The sequence below is a fragment of the Megalops cyprinoides genome, chromosome 16 (genome assembly GCF_013368585.1).
Source record: "Megalops cyprinoides isolate fMegCyp1 chromosome 16, fMegCyp1.pri, whole genome shotgun sequence".
Lineage (NCBI taxonomy): Eukaryota > Metazoa > Chordata > Actinopteri > Elopiformes > Megalopidae > Megalops > Megalops cyprinoides.
In genome coordinates this window covers 7,405,028-7,432,833 of record NC_050598.1, presented here as the reverse complement: position 1 = coordinate 7,432,833, position 27,806 = coordinate 7,405,028, and the positions used below count along the sequence as shown (strand labels likewise).

General features: G+C 44.6%; 1 protein-coding gene across 1 annotated transcript in view; it reads left to right on the top strand.

Moving 5' to 3' along the window:
• Positions 1-27,806, top strand: part of col4a6 (collagen, type IV, alpha 6) — a 101,830-nt gene that overhangs the window by 63,753 nt on the left and 10,271 nt on the right. The window contains exons 6-33 of the mRNA XM_036548467.1: positions 36-80; positions 774-890; positions 1,389-1,454; positions 2,302-2,337; positions 2,603-2,665; positions 2,931-2,966; positions 3,365-3,406; positions 6,786-6,875; positions 7,632-7,724; positions 12,790-12,843; positions 12,943-13,005; positions 13,457-13,501; positions 13,588-13,641; positions 13,997-14,066; positions 14,283-14,393; positions 14,519-14,668; positions 16,825-16,920; positions 17,581-17,738; positions 17,833-18,012; positions 19,224-19,407; positions 20,721-20,774; positions 22,054-22,125; positions 22,856-22,963; positions 23,119-23,337; positions 23,642-23,803; positions 24,931-24,939; positions 26,897-27,067; positions 27,201-27,344. Coding sequence (XP_036404360.1) covers positions 36-80; positions 774-890; positions 1,389-1,454; positions 2,302-2,337; positions 2,603-2,665; positions 2,931-2,966; positions 3,365-3,406; positions 6,786-6,875; positions 7,632-7,724; positions 12,790-12,843; positions 12,943-13,005; positions 13,457-13,501; positions 13,588-13,641; positions 13,997-14,066; positions 14,283-14,393; positions 14,519-14,668; positions 16,825-16,920; positions 17,581-17,738; positions 17,833-18,012; positions 19,224-19,407; positions 20,721-20,774; positions 22,054-22,125; positions 22,856-22,963; positions 23,119-23,337; positions 23,642-23,803; positions 24,931-24,939; positions 26,897-27,067; positions 27,201-27,344 — 2,692 coding nt within the window. The remainder of the gene's footprint in view (positions 1-35; positions 81-773; positions 891-1,388; positions 1,455-2,301; positions 2,338-2,602; positions 2,666-2,930; positions 2,967-3,364; positions 3,407-6,785; positions 6,876-7,631; positions 7,725-12,789; positions 12,844-12,942; positions 13,006-13,456; positions 13,502-13,587; positions 13,642-13,996; positions 14,067-14,282; positions 14,394-14,518; positions 14,669-16,824; positions 16,921-17,580; positions 17,739-17,832; positions 18,013-19,223; positions 19,408-20,720; positions 20,775-22,053; positions 22,126-22,855; positions 22,964-23,118; positions 23,338-23,641; positions 23,804-24,930; positions 24,940-26,896; positions 27,068-27,200; positions 27,345-27,806) is intronic.

Below are 27,806 nucleotides of genomic sequence, written 5' to 3'. Positions count from 1 at the left end.
CCGACTGATCCCTGTGTCTGTGTGTGCTTCCACAGGGGCCAATGGGAGTGCCGGGGTTCCCCGGAACAGACGGAGTGCCCGTGAGTACCGCCTCGCCCTCAGCCTCTCTCACGCACCTGTCTCCCACTGCACTCACACCCACCGCTGTGTTCCAGTTCAGACAGTGACGAGGCCTTACTCCTGTCCTGGCAGCTCAGCACAGCAGCCGTCTCATCATTGTCTCCGTCTCATCATTGCTCCTCGCCATCTCTCTCACAGGGGCTCCGGTTAAAAAAAAACGTACAGTCAGCCCAAACCATTTCCACTACCAATTTACAAAAGCAGTGTACAAATAAGTTGTACATAAAAGTGTATAAACAGTGCAGACACATTCTTAAGCTATGCAGACTGGTTGATCACATTCAGAGTAAAGCACCACCATTACTTCTATTGTTTGTCACATGTGGCTAAATGATTCATTCAGAGCGGGTGAGTGCTCCATAACAATGTTGAAATACCGAATATTCCAGGTCCACAATCAATGTCAGTTAAGAGCTGAGCTAGTATGACTAATAGTTCATATTAACAAGAGAAATAGGGGTACATGTACACATGGTGCCATTGTCCTGGGTGTGTACAATGATATAGCACATTACAAAATTCATTTTTTTACCTCAATGAAAAGAGGGCCAACAGGCAGTCCATTGCAGGCCACATTTGGCCTGCAGGCTGAGTGTTGTCAGCCATCACACCAGCGCGTTTTGTGACACCCGTGTTTCTCGTTGTGGTGGTAGGGTCACCCCGGGCAGGATGGTAGCAGGGGACCTCCAGGAGTGGACGGCTGTAATGGAACCATGGGCGACCCCGGTCCCAGTGCTCCGGATGGCGTGCCAGGCCTCCCGGGTCTGCCTGTAAGTAGGAGCAGTGGTTAAGGTTCATTACTAAGGACTCTTTCACCAGAGTGCAGTATAATATCAATTGTGTTCCTTATATAGGACTCCCCTAACAGAGTGCAGTTTTAGAGCCTGTCTTCTTTAAAGTTGTGTCCTTTTTTGCTCATTATTTCCTCTTATACCCTATGTCTCACTCCTTTCTCTCTCTCGCTCTCTCCCTTTCCTTCTCTCAATTTAGTTCAGTTCAATTTCAACTCCCATTTCTATTTCAGGTCAATTTCCTGCCTGTTTTGTGACAAGTGTCACATTAGTCTTGACAAGTCTTATTTGAAAACATAAACAATAAATAATAAGTAATTTACAGATAGATATGTGAAAATAAAAAAACCTATAGATATACAGTGCACATTGGAAGTTTTTAATGTGTTAGAGTTTTGTGAATTGTGGGCAGATCTTATTTATTTCAGGGAAAATGATTTTGGTGGTATCTCTCCCTCTCCTTCTCTCTCCACCCAGGGGCTGATTGGTCCGAAAGGACAGAAGGGCGAGCCCGTGTACTCTGGACTGGGCAGTGGGATACGGGTAACTGCATGAGCTCACCATACACACTCCCACTGAGGGACAGGGTCACTGTATCACCTCCACCAGCTGCATATGAGGCTGCATTTGTGTTAGTTACATGCAGGTTCTGTGTCTTAGAAAAGGGTGGATGACCCACCATGACCACACATGCCTGTATGCAAGATGTTTGCTGCTCCATTCTCTTGAGTGGACACAGGTAACGCTCTTTCCCTATGGAGAAAGGGGGCACGTGTTTCTGATTCCAGCTCATACAGGTGTTACCAGGATGGGCCCTGAGGATGATGGATGAGCTCCAGAGCTTCCGTCCCTCGCACCCCCCCCTTGCCCCCCTACATATCAGTGCCAATAAAAGTCAGGCAGAATGAAAATGATGGGCCTTCTTCATGGGTTCTGTGTGGTAATAGCAGCCATTAATTTCCCACAGTAAATCTTTCCTGTCAGAACACGTTTTTCTCTGGAAAGTCCCGGCCTGTGCCACCCCTGAACCTCAGCATTAGCGCAGCTGGGCCAGATCCCCGTTTAGACGTGCCGGGGGGGGTGTAGCCGTTCAGGGCAAATCGGGGTAGACATGTTCACTTTGCTCTGGAATTTTATCACTGAAAAAAGAAACACATTCAGCCTCTATTTGTCTACCACACCTTTTTTTCCCCAAACTTAAACCTTCTGTGCTTTGCCGTCTTTGAGATCACAGAAATCTAGCCTCAGTCCTCCTCGACCGTTGGGGTCAGTGTCACCTGCCCTGGGACTTTCTGTGTTGCATGTCATTCTTAATGCAGAGGTTGTGAAGTTGGGAATGTTTTCTCTGAGTTGCATGTAATGTAATGCAAGCTTATATCCTTTGTTGCAGGGGGAGCCTGGATTGCCTGGGTTGGATGGCTTGATTGTAAGTGACATTTGAATGAAAGTTTTGAGTAGAAAAATGCATAAGCCCATTGAAGGTGTTTGGGCTGAGGAGGGGATTGGAGAGCTCTATAATTCCAGAGGAAAAACATCAAGATAAACCATGTGCATGGTCCACAGATTTGTCCTGTTTATAAACTTGTGATTAATGCTGACTCGAGCCAGTGTTTATGTATGACAGCCCAGCCAATGACAGCGAGGGTTGAGCTCGGTTCTGATGTCTGTGTGTAACTGGCATTTTCTTTCAGGGTCCCAGTGGTCCAATCGGTTTCCCAGGTGCAGTGGGTCCAAGAGGTCCAGAAGGATTCCCTGTATGTGCCTAAACTATTTTTTTCTATTGTAGGAAAGATCACTATTCATTATACATGTACTATACTAAAATACATCTGTTGATATCTATTGACCTTGACATATTAGCAGATTCTGTGTCTCTCTAGGTTTATATTGTATTTGTTTTCATTTGATTTGATGCTGTAGAAATTAAAATGGTTGACTTGGGGTTTGTTTGGTGTGGTATTGTTTACTTTGGTGTTTTGTTGTTTACTTAAAAATGTTCTGCCTCTCTGCCTCCCTCAGGGTCGACCAGGTCCCCCTGGGCCACCTGGCCCTCCAGTAAGTACTGAAGGAGCTCCAGTTCGCAGCTGCTGTAGACAAGGCTGTGCAATGAGTCCTACAATAAACTAGAGGGCACTATGAGCAGAAGGGCTTGGCCACATTGTAACTCAGTCTTGACTTAACTTAGGCCCCCTTCTTACTCTGTTGTGCCTGTTCTCTGGAGACATTTAAGATGATGGTCATTAAAGGAAAAACTCAGGTCTTTCCCAGTCATTTTACTTCTCAGAGCACCAGCAAGGTCTCCTCCCAATAAACCTGGGTAGAATGGATTTTGTGCTTGTGAGTTACTGTAGAGTTTAGATGCACAGCAATGTTTAGTGATCAGTACACTTTCCAAAGTCTGTCTTGGGTAGTTTTTGTTGCTAGCCAACACAATGCACCCTCCTGTTTTTTAGGGGAGCCCCAGTCAGGGTTTCCAGGGCGAAAGAGGAGACAAGGTAAGAACTGTTTTCACATGAAAACAGAAAACATTTCCCTTCAGTCTCACATTTGCCTACTTTTGATTTTTATCTGTCAAGAAGCCTAGATCTCTTCATTAGCAGTTTCCCCTCCTCAGGAAGGTGTAAAGGCTACAGTTGCCACAGGATCTTGAAATTTAAAAAAACTATCACACACATCTGTCACTATTAATATTGGACATATTTTATTTTTAGGATGAATACTGTAGACCTCCTCCCTTGTTTTCACCTCTGAGAGTGTGCTAACCCTCAGTGCAGGCTCCATTCATGATGTGACTGAGACCCTGGCAGGAGGCGGTTTGCCCCTTCCCACTTTTCCTATTGGGTGGGAAGCCATGAAGTCACCAGTCTCTGAAGTACACATGCACACACAAAAAAAGAAAAACCTCTCAGACCCCCAGGCTTATGCCACTCTGGCTGAGTTCTGTTCATTCCACCTGTGCATGTGTGATGTACATGTGTGTGTCTGTGTCTGTAATCGACTCTATCTATGCAAGAGTGCTTGTCAGAGGTTTGGGATAGAGGTTTTGGACTGCATGCGGGTGCTGTTGATTGTTAGTTACTTAACAGGCAACAGCTGGAGTATGAGACCCCTTCCTGGAGGCTTCTTTAGTGTCTGCACATTTGTATTTTGCACAAGTCCTTGAAATTATACAACTATACATGACAGATTTATGCATTGTTGACTGAAAGGATTAGATAATTGGCGTGCTTTGCAACAGCCAATAGACAGTAACTACAGGTCACCTTTTGAAAAGCAAATGCAAACGTAAGTTGATCAGATTATTTAAATTAGAAATGTGGTAGATATCACTCTTGGTACAAATTTTAGTTAGACACTGGAGTCCTCCAGGAAGTGAAGATTGCCCCTTGTGGCAGAGTACTGGCATGTCAGGGGTGTCCTGCATGAAGTCTAAATTCTCATTCTGCCGCTTGGGTCCCCCCTTCCTCTTGTTTCTTCTCTTCACACATCTACCTCAACATACCATGTGTTTACCATTTTCTTAACAAGCTCATTGGCTGGTTTTGCTTCCCAGAAGAATACTTTTTTGAAACGGTTTAGTCTTTTTTTTTTGAATGCCAGTAGGGCCACTGTGGTAATTGTAACCATTTGACCAACTTATTCAGGTATATTTTCATTTCACCCTTGCAAAGTCTGCGCTAAAACTGTGTATGCCGACAGTGCCTGGGATTTGTCAGTGTAATCACATTTTTGTGATGTTGCACCCTTAAACCGTGTGTCACTACTAATGGAATGTTTCTTATTTTCACCGGCAGTTTCATGGCAGTTCAGAGATTTGTTGTCCAGGTGATGGACTAGTCCACCTCAAAAACTTTGTCTGAAAATTCTATTGGACATGAATAAGTGACAAATTGACAAGAATGACGGACACGTTAGATCTGTGAGCTGCCATGCTGGTCAACAATATGAATGGTCTGTGATTGGTGCTGGAATCACTTGCTCCCGCCTCCTGTGTCACTTTATTTTCCTTTGATCTCAATTGGAAGGGGAGGGGCATGGGAGTTGTAGTTTTTTCCATTTACGAACAAGAATGATCACTAACAACCATCATCATTCAAAACACCATCTTTTCTTCCCTGCATGGACCTGTTGTTCACCCTCAAACATTAATAAAGTCATGTGAATGGGACAGTTCATTTGAAATTTAAGCCTGTTTAAACCTGCTATTGCTAAATGCTCATCGGAGGAGGCTACATCAGGCAAGGCAAAGAAAGAGCTGGATAACATTTTGCCTGAGGTTTGGTTCTGGAATCCATTATAGTCTCGGTTTGGGAGGAGGAAAATTATCTAAATACTTTTATAATTAAATGCTGTTTGGCTGTTTTTGTGGTAATGTCTGTGACATCTTTATAAATCAATATTTTCATTTGGTTCTGCTGCTCAAAATTTATCTTTGACAATTAAATTTTAAATTGCATTTATATTTTGATTGAATGTGCCCTCCAGTAGTTTCTTTTGTAAAAGCAGGTACTATATTGGCCCGAATATATGGCAGTCCTGATCATAACGCAATGCCCTTTTCCAAGGAAAATATTGCTTTTCTAAAGTGTTTAAATGTACTTTTTCAAACCAAAGAAATAAAGCAACTTACACAAACAATGGGGAAACATAAATCTTATTTGCAATAGTGGGTGGTAGTCCAATTAATGTAGCATCTGTAATCCAGTATCAAGGTTTTATCATTATTGTCCCTACAATTGGTTCCCTGTTTTTTATGTCAAATATTAAACACACAAAATTATCTCTACTGGTAGATGGTATTCAGACGACCTTTCTGCTTGCAGAGGTGCCTGAGGTTATTTTCGGTTACACCGAATTTTCTGAAGGCACAACAGCTGTTTCGTGATGCTGCTTCAGTTTTTACTTTTAAAATTGTCATCATAGCTTCTTAGTCCCCTGGATACTCGCCCTATTTATGATCCACTTTGTTCAACGTGGTCACTGTGGTCAGGCATATTCATTTTCCTTCTGCTGTGCTAGCTGCTCACTGTAACTGCTGAGGGTGCTCTCAATCCATTGGCATCACTTTGGCTAATTGCCACCCACCTAGCACAATGTTTGCAAATTTGACTTAATGCACCCTGAACATAGGGCAGGTTGCACTTGAACCCACCTTATATACCCACCCACCTTATATATTCGGGCCAATACGGTCATAGAGTTGGCCTCGGGCATCCAAATGTCATATGAAGATGAAAGTGTAACATCTCAGGGACTGACAGCACACTGTGTTGATAGGATGATCCTTGTAGTCAGAAGACTTTGCTGCTTGACCCATGCCTAATATTTTCTGTAGAAGTACCATTCAGAGGCCTGTATGAGAAAGACACACTAACTAGTAATATGTGGCTGGTTGGCCTTGTGCCACTTTGACATACTCAATGCACACAGTCCAGATGTAGATTAATGTATTTCCAAGGTCAAACACTCTGAGAACAAACCTCCAGAGTGTGGAGTTTCTCTTTCTCCCGCTTTCTTTCACTCCTTTTGCTCCGTTTCTGCCCTCTTAATGTCTCTTCTCCCTCTCCCCTCACCCTCTCTCTACCCCCTTTCTTGCTTTCTTGATTTCCTGCTTCCCCTCTGTTCTCTGCTGTCATTCTCTTTCTCACTCTTTGCGCTCTGTCACTCTAACTCTCTTCCTTTCTCCCTCACTTGCTTGCTCTCTCTCCTTCTCTTTTTCACTCTTTCCCTCTCTCTCTTGCCCTCCCTGTCTTTTGCTCTTTCTGTCTGGCGAGGAGCTCTGAGGAGATGGGGGCGTATCCTCCCATATCCCCACCCCGACTCCTCCCCCGCAGCACACCAATTGGCTAACGACTGTGTTCCTCTGGATCCCAGGGGGACGTGGGTCTACCCGGACCCCGAGGAGAGCAGGGGGAAGAGACGCTAGTCGAGCCAGCTATAAGCACTATCTTCAAAGGAGATAAGGTAACACGGACGGGAGCAGTGGTTCCAGCCCAGGGAGGTGCGCTAGCTGGGGATCGGCAGGTGGGAGGAGGGGGAGGCTCAGGAGAGAGGGCACGAGGCTGTCCGAGGCCACACGTCACACACCCAGTACGGGCTCAAAAATTCCCAGTTCCATTTTACGCAGCTGCCAGCACCAAAATGGGACTTTGTCATTACCCAACCCATCGATATAGTCTGCCTTGCCTCCGCCTTGACAAAAAGGATCTGGGTCTTCTTTCCCTCATCCACCTCTTACCAGAAAAAACTGCACAGATAAATAGATATTGTAGTGTTGTTGGTCATAGGTGGAATTTGAAAACCCCCAATGATGGTGTTTGATTGACGGAAGAGTGCAGTACTGTACGATAGCACAAGGATGGTGTTATTGCACTGCACCAGGTGCAAGGTTGACACAATGCAGACTATGGATAGGCAGCAGAAAACAGTGAAAGGCTGTTTACGTCAAATGAAGGGGGAGGTAGCAGAGCATCATGGTGGTGGGGGGGTCGTGCTGTGCGTGTGGCTCTCCAGCATGGGCCATACTGATACCCGGCCACTCATGTTACCCCTGCCCTGCTCTGCCTCGTCCCACCCACCTCACCACCCTCCCTGGGGTCACACACAGTCCTCCGCAAAAAAAAAAAACCTGCACCCTCCACCAACCCTCCCCAGTCCCCTCCCCCACCCCCGCACCGTGTGCCATGTAAAAACTCTCTCTTCCTTGGTTACCGCATCCAGGGAGACGTGGGCCTCCCCGGCGACCCCGGCCGCCCACTGGTCAATGGAGTGGTGGAGTTTGTGGGCTTTCCTAAAGGAGACAAAGGAACTAAGGTTTGTGAGAAATGCGGTCCGAGTTCCAGGGCACGTGCCACGCAAGAGCTCCCCCGGCAACAGCCCAGGTCAGGGGCTGAGGCTGGGTAGATGGAGCCCCCTGCTGGTCCAAAGCCTGTTTCCTCCAAAATGGGATAGGAGGCTAGTGGGTCACTCTCCCACCGTCCACATCCCCCCCATCCCAGTGTCCCTCTTGGCCCCCCAGAACCCCCCTCTCTGGCTCCTCCTGTGGGGAGCCAGGGGTCTGCTGCTGTTTTTTTTTTTGAGGTTGATCAGTTCTACTTCTTTCCGGAAAAGGATGTCTCAAGTTATTATTTACTCCTTTTGAATGTCTGGGGTCATTTTTACATAAAAGTTTTATTTTTATTGTTCTTCGCATACGTCATCTTATTAACATACTTCTAAGTTCTTAGAAAGTCAAGAAATGGAATTAAAAGTTTCAAGTTCAAGTTTCAAGTTTATTGTCATGTACTTGATAACAATACAGCATCATTACAAGTAATGAAATTCTTAGCCTCAGAGCCAACTCAACTTTACATAATAAAATAAAATAAAATAAAATAAGTAAAATAAAATAAGTAAAAAAATAAAATAAGAAAGATAGTAAACGATGTAAGAATGTAAAAGTGTCTTTGGAAGGGGCTCCCGAGTGGCTCAGTCGGTAAAAGCACTCATTCTGAGTGCAGACTGAACGCTACAGCCTGGGTTCAATCCCAGGCGTGTCACTAGCCGACAGTGACCAGGAGCCCACAGGCGGAACACATTGGCTTCGTTCCGCCGGAGATAGGGGTGGGTACGTCGGCAGGGGCTTCGGTCCCATTAGCAACAGCGACCCCTGCTGGTCAGTTGGGCGCCTGTGGTCTACATGCCAAAGCTGCGCATGAAATGTCTTCCTCCGACTCATCTCTGTGCTAGCTTGGCTTGTGGACTGCAGTGTGAAAAGAAGCAGCGGCTGACATCACGTGTCTCAGAGGAGGGCACGTGCTTGTCCACGCTCTCCCGGATTGACAGTGGGGGCTGTGCAATGGGACCGAACATCAATGACAAATTGGGCATTGTAACAATTCAGGGAATTGGCCATTTCCATTGGGGTGGAAAAATGGAAAAATGCAAAAAAAAAAAAAATTTCTTTGGAAGATCTTCAAATGCATTAATGTATGTGGGCTTAAAAGGACCACCAGATTAGTGACCTTCTGGTATGTGTTTCATATAGAGCTGCATTGTGCTCCTCTGAAAGGGAGTACCTTTTGCCCGATGAGGCCCCTTCCAGCATACTTGCAGACCCTCTGAGGCCTCTGTTCAGTCTAACTCCTTTTAACTTTGTCTTTTAATTTGCTGGAAAAATTACGCCATCATTTATTATGTATACATTTATTCATTGCTTGCTCAACTTCTAATTTTGTGCAAGAAACAACAAAGCTTTGAAATAAGATTTGAAATATATTGTGTTGCTTAAAGCCTTTGTCCACTGCTAAAACAGGGTTTTAAAATACTGCTTTCCCTAATATGGCATGATATGAACTTTGTTTACATTTTTTGTTTTATGGTTATACCTGTTGTTTATTATGCTTTTAATGTACAAGTTTGATATTTAACACCATGATGCCAGCAGTTTTTAAAAATGTCACTATTATTTTTGAGCAGTGTTTATAGCAACTCCTATCCCTGTCAGAAAAAAGGACTGCCACTTCTAAACACTCACAGCAACTAAGAATGACATATCAATCAGTACTGATTCATAGTCACATATGCACAGATGAACACGCTGCTTTCTGACATCATTTGTCTCACTTGAGGAAAAAGGCAATGTGTGCTGCCTAGTTCACTCACATATTACCAAAGTGCCCATGCATAGCCCCTACTGGCAATTTGTGGTAGTGGCGCAGCATTCAACACAATAGCTATGCAGTTGATTAGACAGTCCTCTATATAGAAAATAACACTGAGGCTTCAGTGTCATTCAAAGCAGAGGGACCAGCCTAAATACAGTAAAACAGCGTAGCTGCACTTAAACAGCTACACATAAGATTATGTTCTACCTAACAATCTAACATTTTAATCCAGCCACACTACACCAGATCAAGGTGCTGTCAAATAATGTCACTTAGCTAGCTAGACTAGATGGTGGCTGTGATGTAACAGTGATTTGGCATATTTGTCTACATTCTTACATCCCAATTCATGTTGAAGCCTTGTGGGATATAGTTCTACAAGCTGGAAGTCTATGGCCAGTTACTCAACAGCAATCATGATGCCAATGTTTATTCCAGTGAAACATATATGTGATGTTTTCAGGTAGCAGGGACAAATGCAGACACAGCCCTGTTCTTCTGCAGACATTCCAGCAACAGTTAGGGTGGAAGGGTTTGACATAGTATCACACAGATTAGCGGAAGGGCAATAATGATCTGAATTTCACTCCTACAGGGGAAAGGACCACCTCACAAATATCCTCCCACTTTCAGTTGCTCTGCAACACACGTTTGTGTGTAAATACTCTTCCAAACAAGCCTGTCCCTTATCAATGTTGTATTAAATTTATTGACCCAGAGAAATTATATTTGTAAAAATATTTGCAAATACGTTACAGCCCTCAATTGCAAAGAGCAAGTTTCAGCTAATGTTAGCGAGCATAAACCAAACCAGGGAATACAACCTAAACACATTAGCCTGCTATTCTGATCCTGATGAAACCCTGCTAAAAGTCTAACTAAACTCTAAAAGGTTATGATTTTATCAGTTATTTGTCCATTCGACAAATGCTCTTATCCAGAGTTACTTAAAAGGCCTTTGTTGTAGGATATATAGATATATACAGTGTATACCACGAAAGCTGCAAGGACAAGGGCATAATATACAGAGAGCTCAAACTGATCATAAAAGAAAACCTTCCAAATCTCTTAGCATTGCAAGTGCCTAGCAAAGAACCATAAGACCAACACAGAGGAGAACTATTTAAACTTACATCATGCTAACAAATACAAAATATAATATATAAGGCTACATAAAACTATAAAACTATACTCCAGGAGATGGTCTTTTCCGCAGGGACAGCAGTGTCTGTCTCGGGGAAGATGAGTTTCAGGGTAGGTTTCAGAGACAGATGGAGAGGGAATGAGAGAAAGAGCTGAGTGTTGTTGAGCCATAGGAGAAACCGTGTACAGGAATGCGACTGTGAGCGCTGTGTCGTATGAATTTCCTACATGTTTGACTTCATTTTGTAGAAATGCAGTGAATGCAGTGCTGAGGGTATAGAATATGCAAAGGAAACGTGCTGATTCATCATTCAGCAAATTAAGCTGCTTCTGTGCAGTCTGTTTGATCATATTGAGCATCAGGTGAGAAATGAAGAGCCAACCAGACCGCTCTCAGCCAGCTGAGTGATACCTGAAGGATAATATAAACAGTACAGATCCCCAGCCATGCTGAGATGTACCTGCAGCCAGACTAGTGGAAGCACAGTGTTAGCCACCTGTTCTCAGCCTTTGTATTGAGAAACGAGGAGTTAGATGTAAAAACCAGTTTCCTTAAGTAGAAGTGTTTTTATTTTATTTTATTTTTTATTCATTCACATTTAATAATTCTTTTTATTTGTATTTTAAGTATTATTATTAAGATGACATGTGACATATCACATTATATTACACATGGCATACAGCAGGTGACATGAAGATTGTGCAGAGAGATAAAAACCTAAATGGGCGTATTGACATTTTACTTAAATTATGCTATAGGTTACCACAAATGATACAAAAGCAAACAAAATAGTAAAACAAAGAGGCCGCCTCCATAAAGAAAGATTGGTCTTCTCCCAAGTGGTCCAGTCTGTCAATGTCTGGCAGAGCACATTGGCTCTGTTCTGTGGATTACAGCAGCCAGGATCTCATTGCCCTGCTCAATAGCACCCTCTAGTGACATGTCAAGTGCCCATGAGTTACTAAGATGACATTGATGGGCTTGTGCTCTCCAGTACTGCAGTGTCTTATGAAAAATAGCCATTGGCTGCATGCAGGTGTATTGAAGATTGTATTCATCATGTGTCAGTGCTCCTGCACAAATTCAGAAGACATTGTTGTGACATGAAGTAAATATACATGGTTAACAATAAAGTCAGTGAAAAAAGGGGAGAAGACGTAAACAGAATGTATTCAGTTGAAATAAGCGTTGAATAGTGTGGAAGACATTTATCCAAATGGACACTTTTGCGTGTCTTTTAGGTGCTTAATTTTCAACATTTCACCTGGGGAGTGTACATGTCTTTCCACTTGCCTCTCAATTGTGGAGCTGATAAACACATTGCAGTTTTAATAAATCCTGTTTTGAAGTAGAATACAGTTGATGTCAATGGTTGTTTCATCTGCTCAGTTTCTAAATTGAGTACACTGAGTTTCTGTCATGATTTGTTGCCACATTCCAGAACACTTTGCAGGAATTTAAAAACTGTTGCCTGCTTGTGAGCTAATCATGTTAGCCTGTGGACAATGGCTTTAAAGTCACTGACAGAGCACATTACAGTTACATTGAACAGAGGCCTGAGGTTCAAGGGAGAATTTTCTGCTCATGCTTAATATCCAACCATATCTGCTGTTCTAAAACAATACGTTTACATAAATAAATATATACACAGATGTTTGCATATGTGTGTATATTTCAGATATGACTGTTTTCAGTGAGTTTTGAAAGACACTCTACACTTTCTTGCAGATGGTTTACGTGCACAGTAGTGTAGGAATCACTCCAGGGTGTTATGGAGGACCGTAACGCCCTGGCTGATGTTTTGGGAAAAAGGTTTCACCCGCCATTGTTGTGTCTGAGGACAAAATGATTTGACGGGATTGAAACGACAGATAATTACATCTTTAAAACATGATTCTGGTAGTGTTGAGTTTTTTTGTTTGCTTGTTTCATTGGTAACATTTTGTATGGGTTTTCCTGAGCTTGTTGTAGAAGACGTTGGGATTTCCTGATTGTGAGGACAATATTATGGCCGGGGTCTTTCTCCTCTCTCTCTCTCCCTCTTCACTGCCTGTTTGCACCCTACTCACTCTTGTCTTCTGTCTCTCAGGGTGAATACGGATTCATGGGAGTACCAGGTCAGCCAGGACTTCCAGGACCTCCGGTAGGAGTCTGTGTTTTTTCCCCCTAATTGATGTGGTAGCATGGTATGTGTCTTTGAGCCAAACTGTATGATGTGGTAAGAGGTGCCAAATGTTTACAGGGTCCCTTTGGGTTTCCGGGCGAGGTTGGCGAGAAGGGGATTCTAGGACTGCCAGGAGCGAGGGTGCGTCACTGCTTGCCTAATGATTATTATTAATAATATTAACTTTTTGTCCATTCGGAATCAGACATTGCCTTTGGCTTCACTTCCCATAACATGCATGAAGTAATTTAGTGAGAAATACAATATACAAACATATGCATATACAAGCACATGCACACAGGCACACACACGTGCGTACATATATGCATACACACATACTTGACATATTTGCTGTTGTGTGGTATAGTACAACAGTTTTTATCTGAGCATACATAGATTACTTTCTATCAACCATACTGTATTGACAGTAATATTCAGGCACATGTAACAAGAGTATAGCTATCTGAACATCCCTGTCTATCCAGCTTTTCATTGAATGGCAGTCATTAGTTTCCTGATTCTTGAATATAGTAGGTTTAAAGAATCCACATCAGAAGCCTTCTTGTTTTGATATTTCTGTTTGGTCCTCTAGGGTGTTCCTGGTTTAAATGGACCAATGGGGCCTCCAGGCAGAAAGGTAGAGCATTTTAAACCCCTGCAGTTTTTTGCACCAGCTTCTCCTGCTAGTGACTGGCTCAGATACATGTGATATCTCTTATCCAGGGGTTCCCTGGCAGCCCTGGATTCCCTGGACAGTTAGGATATCCTGGACTTAAAGTAAGTTTGGAAGAAATGTATTTTCCTGGAAAAATGTCTCTGGTTCTGTTGTTAAAGGCCTTGAAAGATTTATAATCACAGTTTAATTAAGTCACATGAGGCAATTAAATTCAGTCTAGTAATGGACTTGTGTGACGAGGTGTGGATAAAAGCATATGAATGTGGTGACTTGTACAAACCATGGCCTGTTAATCTAAATAAGAGAGATCTATCTGTCTTATCAAAGAGAAAACTTTCCATTGAAAAGCTAATCCACACCCTGTGGGTGGTAAGTTTGCAGTGGACAGCAACACCACTGCCCGCTTTACAGTACACCTCTTATTGCCATGTGAATGTTTTCCTTTGTTTTTGCCAGGGAGAACGAGGAGACCCAGGACCCCCCGGGCCCCCTTCATTTGTTAATGGGGATGGGTCAGCTGTCAAAGGTAATGGCCAAGCTGACTCCCTCATAAACTACTCAGGAAACTAAGGAAGCCTGCATGTTATACACTGGCTTATCATGACCACAAGTACTCCACAGCCACTGAAGCTGCAGCAAACTCGGTTTGCCGCAAATTAGCAGTGCAGCTTCACGTAATCATAGAGGTCTGTGTTTCACCACACGTTGGTGTCATCTCCTCCTTACCTGTGCTTGGTGGTAGGTCCTCCTGGAGATCCAGGGATTGATGGATTCCCAGGCCCCATCGGTGACCTCGGGCCACCAGGGTTCCCAGGACAACCCGGACTCCCAGGAGCCCCATCCTTCCTCCCAGGTAAAACTGCTGTCCTGCTTCTATCAAGCATGAATCCCGGGCTCATATAGTAATAAGAGTTATAATAATGATACGTCTTCCTCCCCTGTCTCTCTCCAATGCTCCCACCCATTTCTCTCACTCAGGTCGGCCAGGGGCTCAAGGGTTCCCTGGTACTATCGGACCAAAAGGAGAGAAAGGGAACCCAGGCCGGCCTTCCTTTGGGAGTGAGGGCCTTGCGGGGAGCCCAGGCTTGCCAGGGCCTCCAGGGCCCCCGGGGCCACAAGGGGAATCCGGTAAGCACTATCTAAAGAAGAAAACTGATGATGTCACAACTGGACAACTAAAACCAGAGCCTCCTGTGATGAAGTTGCTAGACTGAACTAGTTTTTGTGAATGTTTTTGTATTACATTTTTCTACACATATCCATGTATATGTTAGCTAAATATTTCTCAGAGAAACATTTTCATGGGGTGGTGTTAAAAATGGTTAGATTTATTTTAAAAACTTTATGTACCATTATTATGAAACCATTATTTTATTTTTATCTAACCGGTTAACTTTAGTAAATACCCTAAACACAAGGTACACAAACATGAAGAGGAACAAAAAACACTGGTTCAGTTGTAAATCAAGGAGTAGGAGAAAATCCCTGTTTTTGCAGGTTTTCCCTGAACCTTTTCCCTAAACCTCCAGTCCACTGTGATGGATGGAGCAACAGGTGTGAATAGCTGAGCTGTCTTGCGCTGATTGGTTTAGAGCCCTCCCTGTCCCATGAGCCTTTGCCTCCATTGCTCCCATGTTGTTGAGGTCAGAGGTCCGAGCGGGCAGGTGTAACTCACTGTGTTTACTGTCCTCCTCTTCAAGCCGCCTCTGTGCCGTGTCTTCATGTGACGCTGGGCCCGAAAGGGCAGATGGTGGAAGGTATCCCACAGAATGGGAATATTGCTGCCGTTCATGCAATATTCGGCCCCGCAAGCAAACAAACACGACAGCAGGAAAAACCCCTTTGGACTAACCACCCTTAAAACATGCTTTTGTGGAGGTTTGTCGTCTCCTGTGTCAGAAAGCATTTTCGAATGTTATGCGCTTAAGAGGACATTTCTACACGAAAGCATGCCACTAGCTTTGGCCTCTCCCTTACCAAAAAACCTGAAATAAGAAGCTTCCATCAGCACTTGCTCTCACTGAACCCCCCCATTACTGTGTGTTGTAATAGACTGCCTGCAGTAATAATAGCCTGCTGTTATTCTACAACTACAAATAGCCTACAGTTGTCTATAGCTTTAATAGACTGATACAAACCCAAGAAGGCTACTAGCGTTGAATCACAATTCCATAAGTAAAAGAGTACATATCAAAAGTCACAGCACTGGTTGTCAGATAATATGTTTTTCAAAAATATTCAAAAAACAACATGTTTCAGCTAAAAGCTCTCATCAGGGCAGCCTCTATACCTCAGCCACATCAAGGTCTAGACTGCCAACAGTTTGGTCTACATTAGTGGAAGCCATCTTTTTTCTACCTGTAGTGGCACATTCCATGGGTATTGAGGCCTGTCTCTATCATTCAGCGCCTTTTCCCTCTGTCTGCAGGCCTACTGCCCAAAAAAGCACTTTTACACCATAAACAATAACCCAGAATAAAAATCATCTGTCAAGTGCCAACAAAATACCCATATGTCCTGTCCTTCTGACCTGCCGAATCAATATCACTGATGTGTGATCAGTACCCAGCAAGCACACAGAAGCCATTTGGAACTCTGCCAGGATGTGAAAGGCCGCTTCCCCCAACCAGTCTGCCACTGGGTGTCACACTTCCCTCCAAAATGAAAATGAACTGGCAACAAAGGTTGGCCTGCTTCCTGCCATCCATCAGCCTGAGTGCATAGGATGTGTTTTAGTGAAATGAAGCACATTCAGGTCCATTTAACAAACAGCTGATATTAAAGATGATGGATGTTGGGGCAGACATTACCATCCGTTGCTTTCTTTTCTTCTTGTTGTTCTGACTGCTCTTTGGAAGTTTGGGAGATGCATTTTACTTGTTCCTTAATGGAAATCCATAATAATAACAATCAGAACCTTTTTCTCCTGCTGGATGTCACGGCTTTATCCAATGTGGCAAAGTAGACACAGATAAGCCGGCCATTCCTCTGCTTTCTCAGAACAGCCACAAAACACTGGATGTGCTCAACTAACCAACAATATTTCTGAAAATGGTCAAGTGTAATTATCTTCTTTTGGTTTTTTGTTGATGAAAGAAAGATCATCCTGTCACAGTGCAGCAACGTAGTGCTCACTGAGGACACAAAGTGTGTGTGTGTGTGTGTGTGTGTGTGTGTGTTTGTATGTGTTTGTATGTATGTGTGTGTGTCTGAGAGAGCATGAGAGAGAGAGATACAGAGAGAGAACGAGAACAGAGAGCTAACATCTTGAACTGTGTGTTCAGGTCCTTTAAATCAATTTCCATCTGAGATCCCTGGATCACCAGGACAGCCAGGCCAAAGAGGTCTACCTGGTGCCATAGGATTCAAAGGACCTAAAGGTACGCCCTCACCCCCAACACACACACACACACACACACAGTCACTCAGAGAGCTGTTCTGATTTGTAGAGTGCTGGACTGGCAAGCACATCTTCCTTTTCAATGGAGAGTTGGCATTGAATTGAAACAATGACCTGGCTGTCACTGACTGGATATTCAGACATGATTAACTTTGGTGTTTGGTGTACTATAGGGGCCTGATAAGTCTACAACAGAACTACACCAACCTTGTAGCAGTTTTTATATATGATGGACAGGTAGTTACACAATATGATTACATCTAGCCCCTTGACCATAATAATATTTGTTATAGAATACACCACATTACTGTCATTACACATTACTATCATTGACAGTAATGTAACGTAATACACTAAGTAGATAATATACTGTAAGTAGAATATAATATAAATTGAAAACTTAAACCAAATATCAAGCATCATGTTTAGGAACATGGTTTATATATCAAAATTATTCTAGATAAGTTTCTATTCTATTCTAAATATACAGATATTTTATATTTCTATGTTATGATTTCCTACTTTTGTAAAATATTGCCTTTATCATATCAGGACTAGTGTAAAATATGAGTGGTGCTTAGGCCCTTGGGTAAGTGAGCTGGTGAGTCCTATCTCCTGAACTCTGTGCGGCGTGTTACAGGGGACCCCGGAGATTGCCAGTGCCTTGGGGGCAACGGGTTCGGTGCCCAGGGCGCACCAGGCCTGCCCGGGATGCCGGGAATGCCTGGGTTCTTCGGCAGGAAGGGCGTGACCGGGGATCTAGGGCCCCAGGGTTTGGCCGGCCCCCCGGGTCTCACTGTAAGTCTCACACCACCGAAGTGGACACAGAGACTCACAATAACCACATCGAGTGAAGGTCTTCGAAAAGCCACCAACTGCCTTTTCTTTGCAGGGTCCCCCAGGCGAACAAGGCTTTTTTGGCCGGAAGGGGGAGAAGGGCGAGTCCTTTTTCCCATTGGGCAGGGGTGCGAAAGGTGACCTCGGCAGCCCGGGACCCCGCGGGCCGCCGGGAGACATGGGAAAGCCTGGCCGAGATGGGCTTCCCGGCTTCCCAGGGCAACCTGGACCTCCAGTGAGTCGACCCGCATCCGTGTCTCCCTGCGTTACAGTTCAGGACACCATCCGCCCTCTCGACATCCCTGAACGTTCACATTCACAGCGACATCGCTCTGCATGCCCGTAATGTTATATCAATCAACCAGTGGAGCAGTTCATTATAACAAGATGGACGCAGGTTGCCAAGACAACCAGACAGACAACGTTTCTTCTTAAGGCTGCAAATGGAAGTGCAATTAAGCAGTGCACATTACACGACAATGACATTCCCACTTAGCCAATCTGTGTAAATGGGTGTGTAAGTGTTGCGGGAAGGGAAATGGCTCAAATTACATTCACATTCAGTGATTTCACAGATACTGTTATCCAGAGTGACTTACAAAGCAAATGTACATAATTGCACGTAGCAAGACCACATGAACAGCGTGTACATGCAGAGAATGCCAGACCTCACCTGAACTTGTTTGACTCAGGCACACAGACTAAGTGCCAATAATCAAAATTTCAACAGCTAGCGTGAGAGTGCAATCAGAACTCTAAATGACTGTACAAAAAAGGCCAGATTTATGTACTGTAACTATGAGGGGAGCCAGGATGGAAGATGTAGAGGAGGGTCTTACACCTGCGGTGGAAAATGGCCCAAGGCTTGCTAGGCACCTGCATCGAGAAGGCAGAGAGGGCAACGTTTAAAATGAATGGTAAGCCTACATTAGGCGAGGTTAAAGGTTAAGTCCCAATTCAGCAGCCTCTGCGTTGTGGCCTTTGTGCTCTGTGTTTTATCATGGTCCTTGGGAACACTTGTCCTGAACAGTAGAAGCGCGGGTCAATACTGTGTGGAGTGTGCAACAGAGTCAGTGATTTATGTCAATCAGCTCTCATGGCTCCACCCCTCAGGAGTTTGCACAAAATTCAAAATGGTGAAAAAACAGTGCAGTCAGATCTTACACAGGTCATAAATACTCCAGTTTCATTTGTAAAATACAGTTTCTCAACTGGAAACACAGAACATTGTACATCATAACGCCAAACACAGTACATAACATCATGCCCCTAAACTCTTTTAGGTTCTCTGGGTGAGTTTATTATATCTGTCATATGATTACCACTCATCTTACATACGTGAGAATGAGAGGACATGACCAGCCCCTGACTCAGTGTGATTGTCTCTCTTCTAATCAGGCCTCTGAAACTGCATTCCATGTGATGACGCCTCTCTCTCTTCTGCAGGGGGACGCTGGCTATGGGGTGGTCGGAGACAGAGGCTTCCCTGGGATTCCCGGACTGCAAGGGCGACCGGGCGAGCCCGGAGAGGCTGGGATTGGGTACCAGGGCACCGCGGGTGTCCGCGGGTTTCCTGGAGATCCAGGCATTAATGGCCTCCCGGGCCAGCCAGGATTACCTGGCCCGCCAGGTAGGGGCTGTGGGAAAGAGTGCGTGTAGGCAAAAGGCACACTTTAAAAAGGCAGCCATCCACCCATGTGGACATCATCTGATTCAATGGCAGGCCTGAAACATCCTGCATTGGTACCACCCTGGTCATATCAGGGAGTACATTAGAATACACAGCATTTGCAAGGATATGTCATGTTTTTAATTCTAATTAAATTTCCCATTCCCAATACACAGAGCTTACCTCAGCAGGACAGCTCTGCACCCAAGCAGACAGTTGGTAACCCTGGTGAATGCACTCAGAAGTCCAGCTCATTTAGTTCATCTCCCACTCACTGCAGTTTATTCTCCATGGTCTTTATGCAACTTGATTTGCCTACTTCCTTTAGCAACCTTTTTTGCTGCTTCATTGATTGATGCATATCAGAGTGATTTAATAGCTGTGTGCGCAACAGCTGTTGTGTTTGTGCTGTCTCGGATGAGGGTGACTGCATGCTTCTTTGTAGTTCAATTGAACATATCATAAATGAATATTAAACTATGCAAACGTTGTAGGTGTTTAGTCTAATCTGCATTATGGATGACTATGTGTCCATTTTAAAAGGGTGCCCTAGCACTGATTAGCTTTGTGTTTTATAAAGGGGCTCACATTCTTAAGTGGTATTTGCTTTGCAGTCATATTTCTTCTCCAAAATTGCACAACACAAATCAAATGGCATTTTTCAACTCAACTGTGCGTAAGCATGTGGATGTGTGCCTGAGTGTGTGCATGTGGGTGTGCATGTATGCGTGTGTGAGCGTGTGTGTGTGTGATTTGCATTTGTATGACAGTTATGCCTTGGCTAACTTTATTTACTGATTCATTTTGTTCATTAATATGATCATGAGCACTGGGTCGTTCCATTGTGAGAGAACAGGGGAGAGTGGTGAAAGTGGAAGTTTAAAGGCCTTTAAATCTCAGCAGCCCAAGTTCTACCAGAGTTCACTCCTGGTTTTCAAACTCTAAAATTCCCTAATTTGGCTCACCGCATCGACCTTGTCCCATTGTTGGACAGGGGTAATTAAAAACATACAACCCCATCACTCTCTCCTCCTCTGAGATGGAATAGCTTTGATCCTGCACCTCTGAAGAGACCAAAAATTGCTTTGGCATTAACTGAATGAGCCTGAATAAACATTTTGCTGATTATGATTTTTTTTATTTCGGAACACTACTCTCTGATCTCTCAGCTTGTGCGCGATGACTGGAGTGATGATGACCTATATGAATGAATGATGGCCTGTCTTGCGATCTCTCAGTTTCTCTCGCCCCTCCTGTGCATGTTGTCTGACCAGGTGACTGTTGCTGTGGGCAGGCGGGGGTTAATGACGCCTCTATCGCAGAGGGAGGTGAGATGCCGAGAGCTGCAGCCTAGGCTGCCAGAGTGGCGGTGGCCCCTGTTGTATCAGACACCTCAAGCTGAGAATAACCACCACCCCCATCTCTCCCCACACACTCAAACAACACCCCTTTTCCCTTCTTGAGGTGTTTGATCCAATCAGCCGGTGATCTGTCCACTGTGGGCGGTATTGTGGATCGTCCAGTACAGTTATGCGTGTCTGCATTCGGACACTGTGCAGTCAACTGATGGTGGAAAAAGACCCAAAGCAGCACTTTCCCTCTTTGCCCAATCAGTGCTAATCTGCCCTGGTGCATGTGACCAATGCAGCTCCTCTGGGTGCTTTAACATGGGGGGTGGGGGCTGAGAGTGTGAGATACATAAGATTGGGGTTAAAAAGGAAAGGGTTAGATGAAGTACAGGACTGGGGGTCAAATGGGGAGGGTGAAAGTCAGTACAGGATTGGGAGGGGAAAAAAGAAAGGCTGAGATACAGTACATGACTGGGGAACCAAAGCAGATGGTGAGATGAGGTAAAGCATTTAGGGGAAAGCACAGAGGATGGCATGAAGTACAGGGTTTGGGGGACATTAGATGAGGATGGGATGAGGTACAGGATTAGTGAGTCAAAAGCAGAGAGTGACATGAGATACAAGGTATGGGGGAGGGGGGCAATAGGAGAGTGTAAAATAAGGTTGCTGAGGGGGGCCAAAAACAGAGGGTGACATGAAGTATATTGTAATGAATTGGACAATATGAAAAGGCACAGTTAGGATGGATGGTAGGGGAGGCCGTGGTTCTCATGCCACCAGCTCTACAGCTCAGCCAGCAGTGTGGGAGTATTATACAAAAAAATGACGGTGAGATTCTGTTACTGAATGGTTTACACTGAATGCATGAGTCACTCACTTTAACACCAGTCAAAGTACATAATCAACATCTCAACTCTCTTCAATAACCTGAATGATAAAGGCACATTCTAAAAATGTGAGATAATCATTATTCACCATGGTAACATCATCAAAACTAATTTCACTGTTCAAAACTGCAACAAATCAGTTATTGTAGAGATAACCAGATTTAGTGACCATTTGGTTCACATCCCAAAGATTGGCCTTCCCAAGAAAAATGCGCAAACCATTATCTAAAGTTGTATGTTGTAGTAATATAAATGTGGTTGTAGACTTAGTCTGAGAAGTGATCAGTCTTGAAGAACGACTAAAGCGGGTAGGGTAAATGTGGCCCAGGGACCGCCCCATCACCCCTCTGATGGTGTTAACTCTGCTGCAGGAACCACGCTGCCCTGCCGGCTGCCGGGAGAAGCGGGCGACCCAGGTCCTCCCGGACCTCCAGGGCTTCCAGGTTTGTTTCTTTATAATCTGAGAATGTTTGATTGAAAATGACTCATATACTAAGTCTCTTAAGCAGGATAAACTACAAAAAACATACAGTATTCACTATCTTAGCTTTACATTTCATTTGGTTTAAATGAAAGATTTATTTAGAGGTTTGTATTAGAGGTGTCAACCTCTCCTGGATGGGTGAATGCCTTACATACAGATGTTATACAGCCTAGGAGACCAACCAGTTACCCATAAGTTTGGGGCATATTGCAGAATTTGGCCATGAGAGACATGGCCAGTCTAGACAACTTTCAGTCTGTAGTCAAAGTGAAACCAATTCCAGTTTAGAGTGTTTAATTTAGTTACTTTAAGGCATGAATGAGAAATGGGATATCCATGATAAACCCAATTAGAGGGTAAAACCTATAGGGTGTCTATGACTGTGTGAACAACAATAGGGATTATGACCCGAGAAAAAAACATGCTCAGTCATTACTCACTTAAGACTCTGTGTCTTCTAGGATTAGCTCTTTTTTTGTATACCCAGCCAGGTTACTATAGGACTAGGCCTTTAGTCTATAGGATTAGGCAGGTTTCTTAAGAGCATTTCTAGCCATGCTTTCCGCCTTTTAAAAGATGCAACAGCTAAATGTGGTGTGCTTGCCTGTGTGGTTTGTCGGTGTCTGTAATGATGTTTTACAGAAGTTGACATATGTGATGACCTCTAATGCCACCTGTGTCTGTCTCAGGTCTACAAGGCCAGCCTGGTTTCCCAGGAGATGTGGGGCGGCCGGGGTTCGATGGTTTGAAGGGTGAGAGAGGAGACCCAGGCATTGGGGGGCAGCCCGGACCACAGGGTAAGACCCGCACAACCACTGGGGACTCTGGGAGTCTGCAGATATGGAGAGACTACAATATGTCGGCTCAGAGGCTCCACTGAACCATACCTCTCCTACACAAAGGGAATATGCATTGCGCCCTGTCCTTCAGTGGAAATCTGGTCCTGTTTCAGGATTCCCAGGGCCTAGAGGAGACCCGGGGGCACCAGGGCTTCCGGGTGAGAGCATACCCGGGATCCCAGGGAAGAACGGCCTGCCAGGGCTTCCTGGGGAAAAGGGACAACCAGGCGAGGTCCTGGGGGCCTCCTCTGGGCTCCCTGGACTACCAGGACTCCCTGGAGAACTAGGGGACAAGGGACAGCCAGGGACGCCTGGACTGGCTGGTGAACCAGGTGGGTCTTGTTGCGATGTCATTCTGTGGTTATCATCATATGTATGGCTATTTTTGTCCTATCACTTTAGTCCTCAGTCTTGGTTCTCCTGTCAGTGCAAAGACACCTGCAGATCAAATTCTGATGTGTGAAATTTACTTCAGTTTTAGTTAGGTAATCCAGTTTGAGTCATGTCATGCAAAAAGGAGCAGACATCATAGAACACCTTCATTCTCATTCTGGCCCAACACCCCCCTGCACCTTGACCCCCTTTTCCCGCACTCTCTTTCTGCTCCACCGATCCCTGTCTCTCCTGCTCCTTTAGGTTTGGACGGGCAGCCTGGAATACCCGGAGCAAAGGGCGAGCGCGGTGAAGACGGCTTCCCAGGTATCCCGGGGCCCCCCGGCCCACCAGGGAATGGCGTCCAGGGAGGGATACGGGGTCCTGTCGGACCCCCAGGGAGCAAGGGTTTCGCCGGAGCCCCAGGTGAGGGAGAGCCTCAACTGCTGCATGTGACGGTGCGACAGTGAAGTACGCTGGCTGTAACATGACAGATGTAGGGTCATAGCATGAGTCATAGGCCCGCAAGAGCTCTGGTGCACAGACTAACCCACACATCAGGTGTCATTGCTCAGTGATATCATTATGGTACCAATATTGATACAGTATGATGATTTAGTGATAATAATAACAACAATAATATCGTCCCCTGATCCCTATGTGCTTTGAATGGCTCTGCCTTCCTCATATTTTTCCATTGATTTCAGGTGGACTATTTTAATTTTTATATAATTTATACATCGTTTATAGATACAGATTTATAGATCTCATCAAATACACTGATCACTTTTAGCCATAACTAATGCTGAATATGGTGTGTAATGTCCAGAATGTAATGTGTTAATCTGGAAAGTGACTGTGGAAATGGACAGTGATGTGTCATTCCAGTCCAGAATGCTTTGCAGTGTGGGTGTCCTCAAATTGGCAACTAAGGCTGCCATTCCCTGTGCTTTGTATGGTTACTGAAATGAGGTTAAGACAAACTGTGACATAACCATTAAACAATGTCAATCTGGAAAGTAGCTTCATATGAATCATTTTAACACCTTTTGGCACCTATAAGGGATACACTAACTTGACCCTATTTCAGTAACTCCAGTGTTTTTTTCTCTTCTTTATAATCTGCTCAGTGTTGAAACCAGAGACAGTCCAGTCAGAGTGGAATCCACTGTAACTGATCACACATACAGTGAGAATTCACAATGAAGAAATAGCTGCAGCAGGTTCTCTGTGTGCATGATCTACCTTGTGGAATGGGACAGTTTGTCCCAGCATGGGGAATCCAAGACTCTCTCATTCCCTCCAGAGAAAATAGAATAGGTACCTCTCCTCCCACGGTTGCAACGCCCAGACAACCCTCTCCAACGTTGCTGCTGCATTCTCTCTGAAAGTCTCCTTTTGTTTGGCTGTTGATTTCTTTTTTTTTTTAAATCTTCCTCACCGTGGGTCTCTTTTCATTCGTCTGCTCTACCACCACCACCATCATCACCATCACCTCCCATCCCTCCATTTCTGGTGTCACACTCTGTTCTTGGTGTTGGGTCACTCCCTAGGCTGCCAAGGTGAGAACTGCCCCTGCTGCTGCCCTGTAGCTCTGAAACAGACCCAGCCTAATCGGCCCCAGCGCCCCGCCCTGTTCCCGCAGCCTGGGCCTCCCTGTGTAGACCTAACCCCCAGAGGCAGCTTACTCTTCTAACCGAGCCAGGCACGGACTGTAGGAGCATGCTGAGCAGAGCCCAGAGACCTGAAGGCCAATGCACAACTGCTCACCCTCTGATTCTCTGATCCAGCTGATGGAGAGGGGGGAGGAAACGCTTGATTTTCATATTTTAAAGATTTGGCAGTGCTGGCCTGTAATGGGACTGGCTCATGTGAAAATGCAGTCTCTTTCAGTGAATGGTATTTAATGAGTTTAAGCCTTGGCCTTCTCTTCCCGGTTGCTCAAGGCATGACCCTTTGTTCCCCCTGGAGATCAACAAGCAAAGTGTGTGTGTGTGTGTGTGTGTGTGTGTGTGTGTGTGTGTGTGCGTGTGTGTGTGCGTGCGTGTGTGCGTGTGTGTGCGCGCGCGCGTGTCTCTGTGTATGTATTTTTATGGGTCTATTTGTGTGTGTGTGTGTGCGTATGCATGCACACATGTGTATACACATGGGAGCATGTGAGTATATTTGTTACATTTACAGACAGATATTTATAAGTGTGTTCATATATCTTTGCGTGATGTAGCGTGTTTATGTGCATACAGGTGTGTGTTTGTGTTTGTGTGCGTGAAGTAGGCACACATTGAGTGTGTGTTTGAGTTTAGCCCAGTAGTCTCCCAGGGTGTGAGCTAATCCACAGCTTCCTTCATGTGGTCATCAGTGATTCAGTACAGGGCCATTACTAATCTGAGCCTGGCAGAGCAGACTGGTATGTCTTCTGCCATAACCCCTGCTTTGCTTGAGTGGCATTAATAAAGCAAACAACTTACCAAAACGTACTTACAATTTGGCAGCAGACTTTGTTTCAGTGTTCTGTTGCCCAAGGCTTGCTGAAGCTTTGTAGTGTCATCCTTAGCGAATGCGCTCTGGTGTTGCGCATTAGTGTAGTCTCTGTTTAGCATTTTACTTATGACAAGCTTGAATAATGTCATTGGTTAGAGTGTGAAATAACCACAATCAAAAATGCGAAAACACGATAACAGTAAGTACAACCATCTGGTAGTAGAATGTGATTGCATTTCTTGAATGATTTGGAGTTGTAAGGACTTGTCAATTCTTTGTCCATTTGTTATTGCTAAGAAGTAGGAACACTATTACAAAAAAATCATGTAATATACGTTTCTACATAGACTAGGGTTTCAGGGAATAGTATGTTTCCTGTCTAAAGTCAACGTTCATATTTCTCTCATTTTCAGTGCCACAGCCTAGACATCTCACAAGAGCAGCCACTATATTAGAAGTATGGCTTCTAATTCTAACAGATACTCAGATGAATCTGAATTAATCAAATGAATTAACTGTGAATGATATATTTTGATTGAGCCAGAGATTTCTAACCCTCCCTGTTCCTCTGTTCGAAATGTTTCCTTCCTTGTTTTGTGTTTCATCATATGTTCCATTTTCATTCTTGTCACTACCGACGTATTTTCCCAAACTTGACCCATGGCTCCAGTTTTCTCTAAAACCAATCCTGCTCTGTGTTCAGGATCTGAACAGAGGGGACAGAGAGAAAATCATCAAATTAAAAGACTAATAATATTAGAGAAAGTGAACATTGTTCCCCTGTTGGTCACAATTTATTTTCAAGCGTTGCCCGTTTTAAGGATTTCAGATGGCAGATTGTAGACAGCTAGGCAGAGCAGCAGGACATTGGTATAGTTGTCACATGGTGTAGTTGCCAGGTCTGCAGTGATGAACTCAAACCCCCCTCCCAGGTGGTGAGGAAAAGGCATATGGAGTGGGTGTTTAGCTTCGTTTCAGTGCTCCTCCTCTGGAGAGGGGTCTGGCCTGTGCTTGACTGCTATCCACCATTGCCTGCAGGATTCCCAGGGCTTAAGGGCTCTGCTGGAGACCCTGGGCCCCCAGGACCCGCTGGGATGAAAGGCCTGCCGGGAGAACCAGGGGCCCCTGGCCAGCTAGGACTCAGTGGCCTTCCAGGGCCACAAGGCCCCGCAGGAGCAGATGGTATCCCTGGAGCACCAGGAAGGAAGGGTACGCTGCTTTCCCTCCCTCACCACTACGGACACCCAAGTCCCCTTGTCTGAAATTGTCTGAGCTGAGAGCGCATCTCTCGGTCGCCACAGCGGTACTCACGAATGTTGACGAGTGTTTCTTTGCTCCGCAGGCGAGAGGGGATTCCCTGGGATGTTAGGGTTCCCAGGAATGCCTGGACTCCCTGGTACCCCTGGGGGCCCTGGGATAAAGGGTCTACCAGGGTCCCCCGGACTGGACGGGCTGACAGGAGAATTTGGAGCTAAGGGTCTAAAAGGTAGAGTCAGAGGCCTGAAGCTCACTGAAAGCTCCCGGGTGGCTGGCAAAGAGCAGCATTGTATTTATAACCTTAACTGCAACATGAACAAGGCTTTCCAACAACACAGGTGATTACTGGGGTATGTCTGTGTTACAGTACATTCTCAGAAAAAAAATACATCACACAAAAACAAAAGACACTGTCTGATGTATCCCTTTTGGTGTTCACACACCTTGGTACATTATTCCTTAAAAGAAGATGATGCTTTGAAGTTTCAACATTCACATTCTGAACCTTCTCCAAATCTAGACCAAAAACATTTCAGGGAATTTACTGTATTTTAACATTACCATGGACACAAGGAAGCAAAAAAGGAACAATATTTATTTCTATATAATATATAATAATTTAGTAAGTACCAATACTAATATTAACTTTTCCAAAAGCTATTAAATTCCTGTGCGTATATGCTTAGCATTA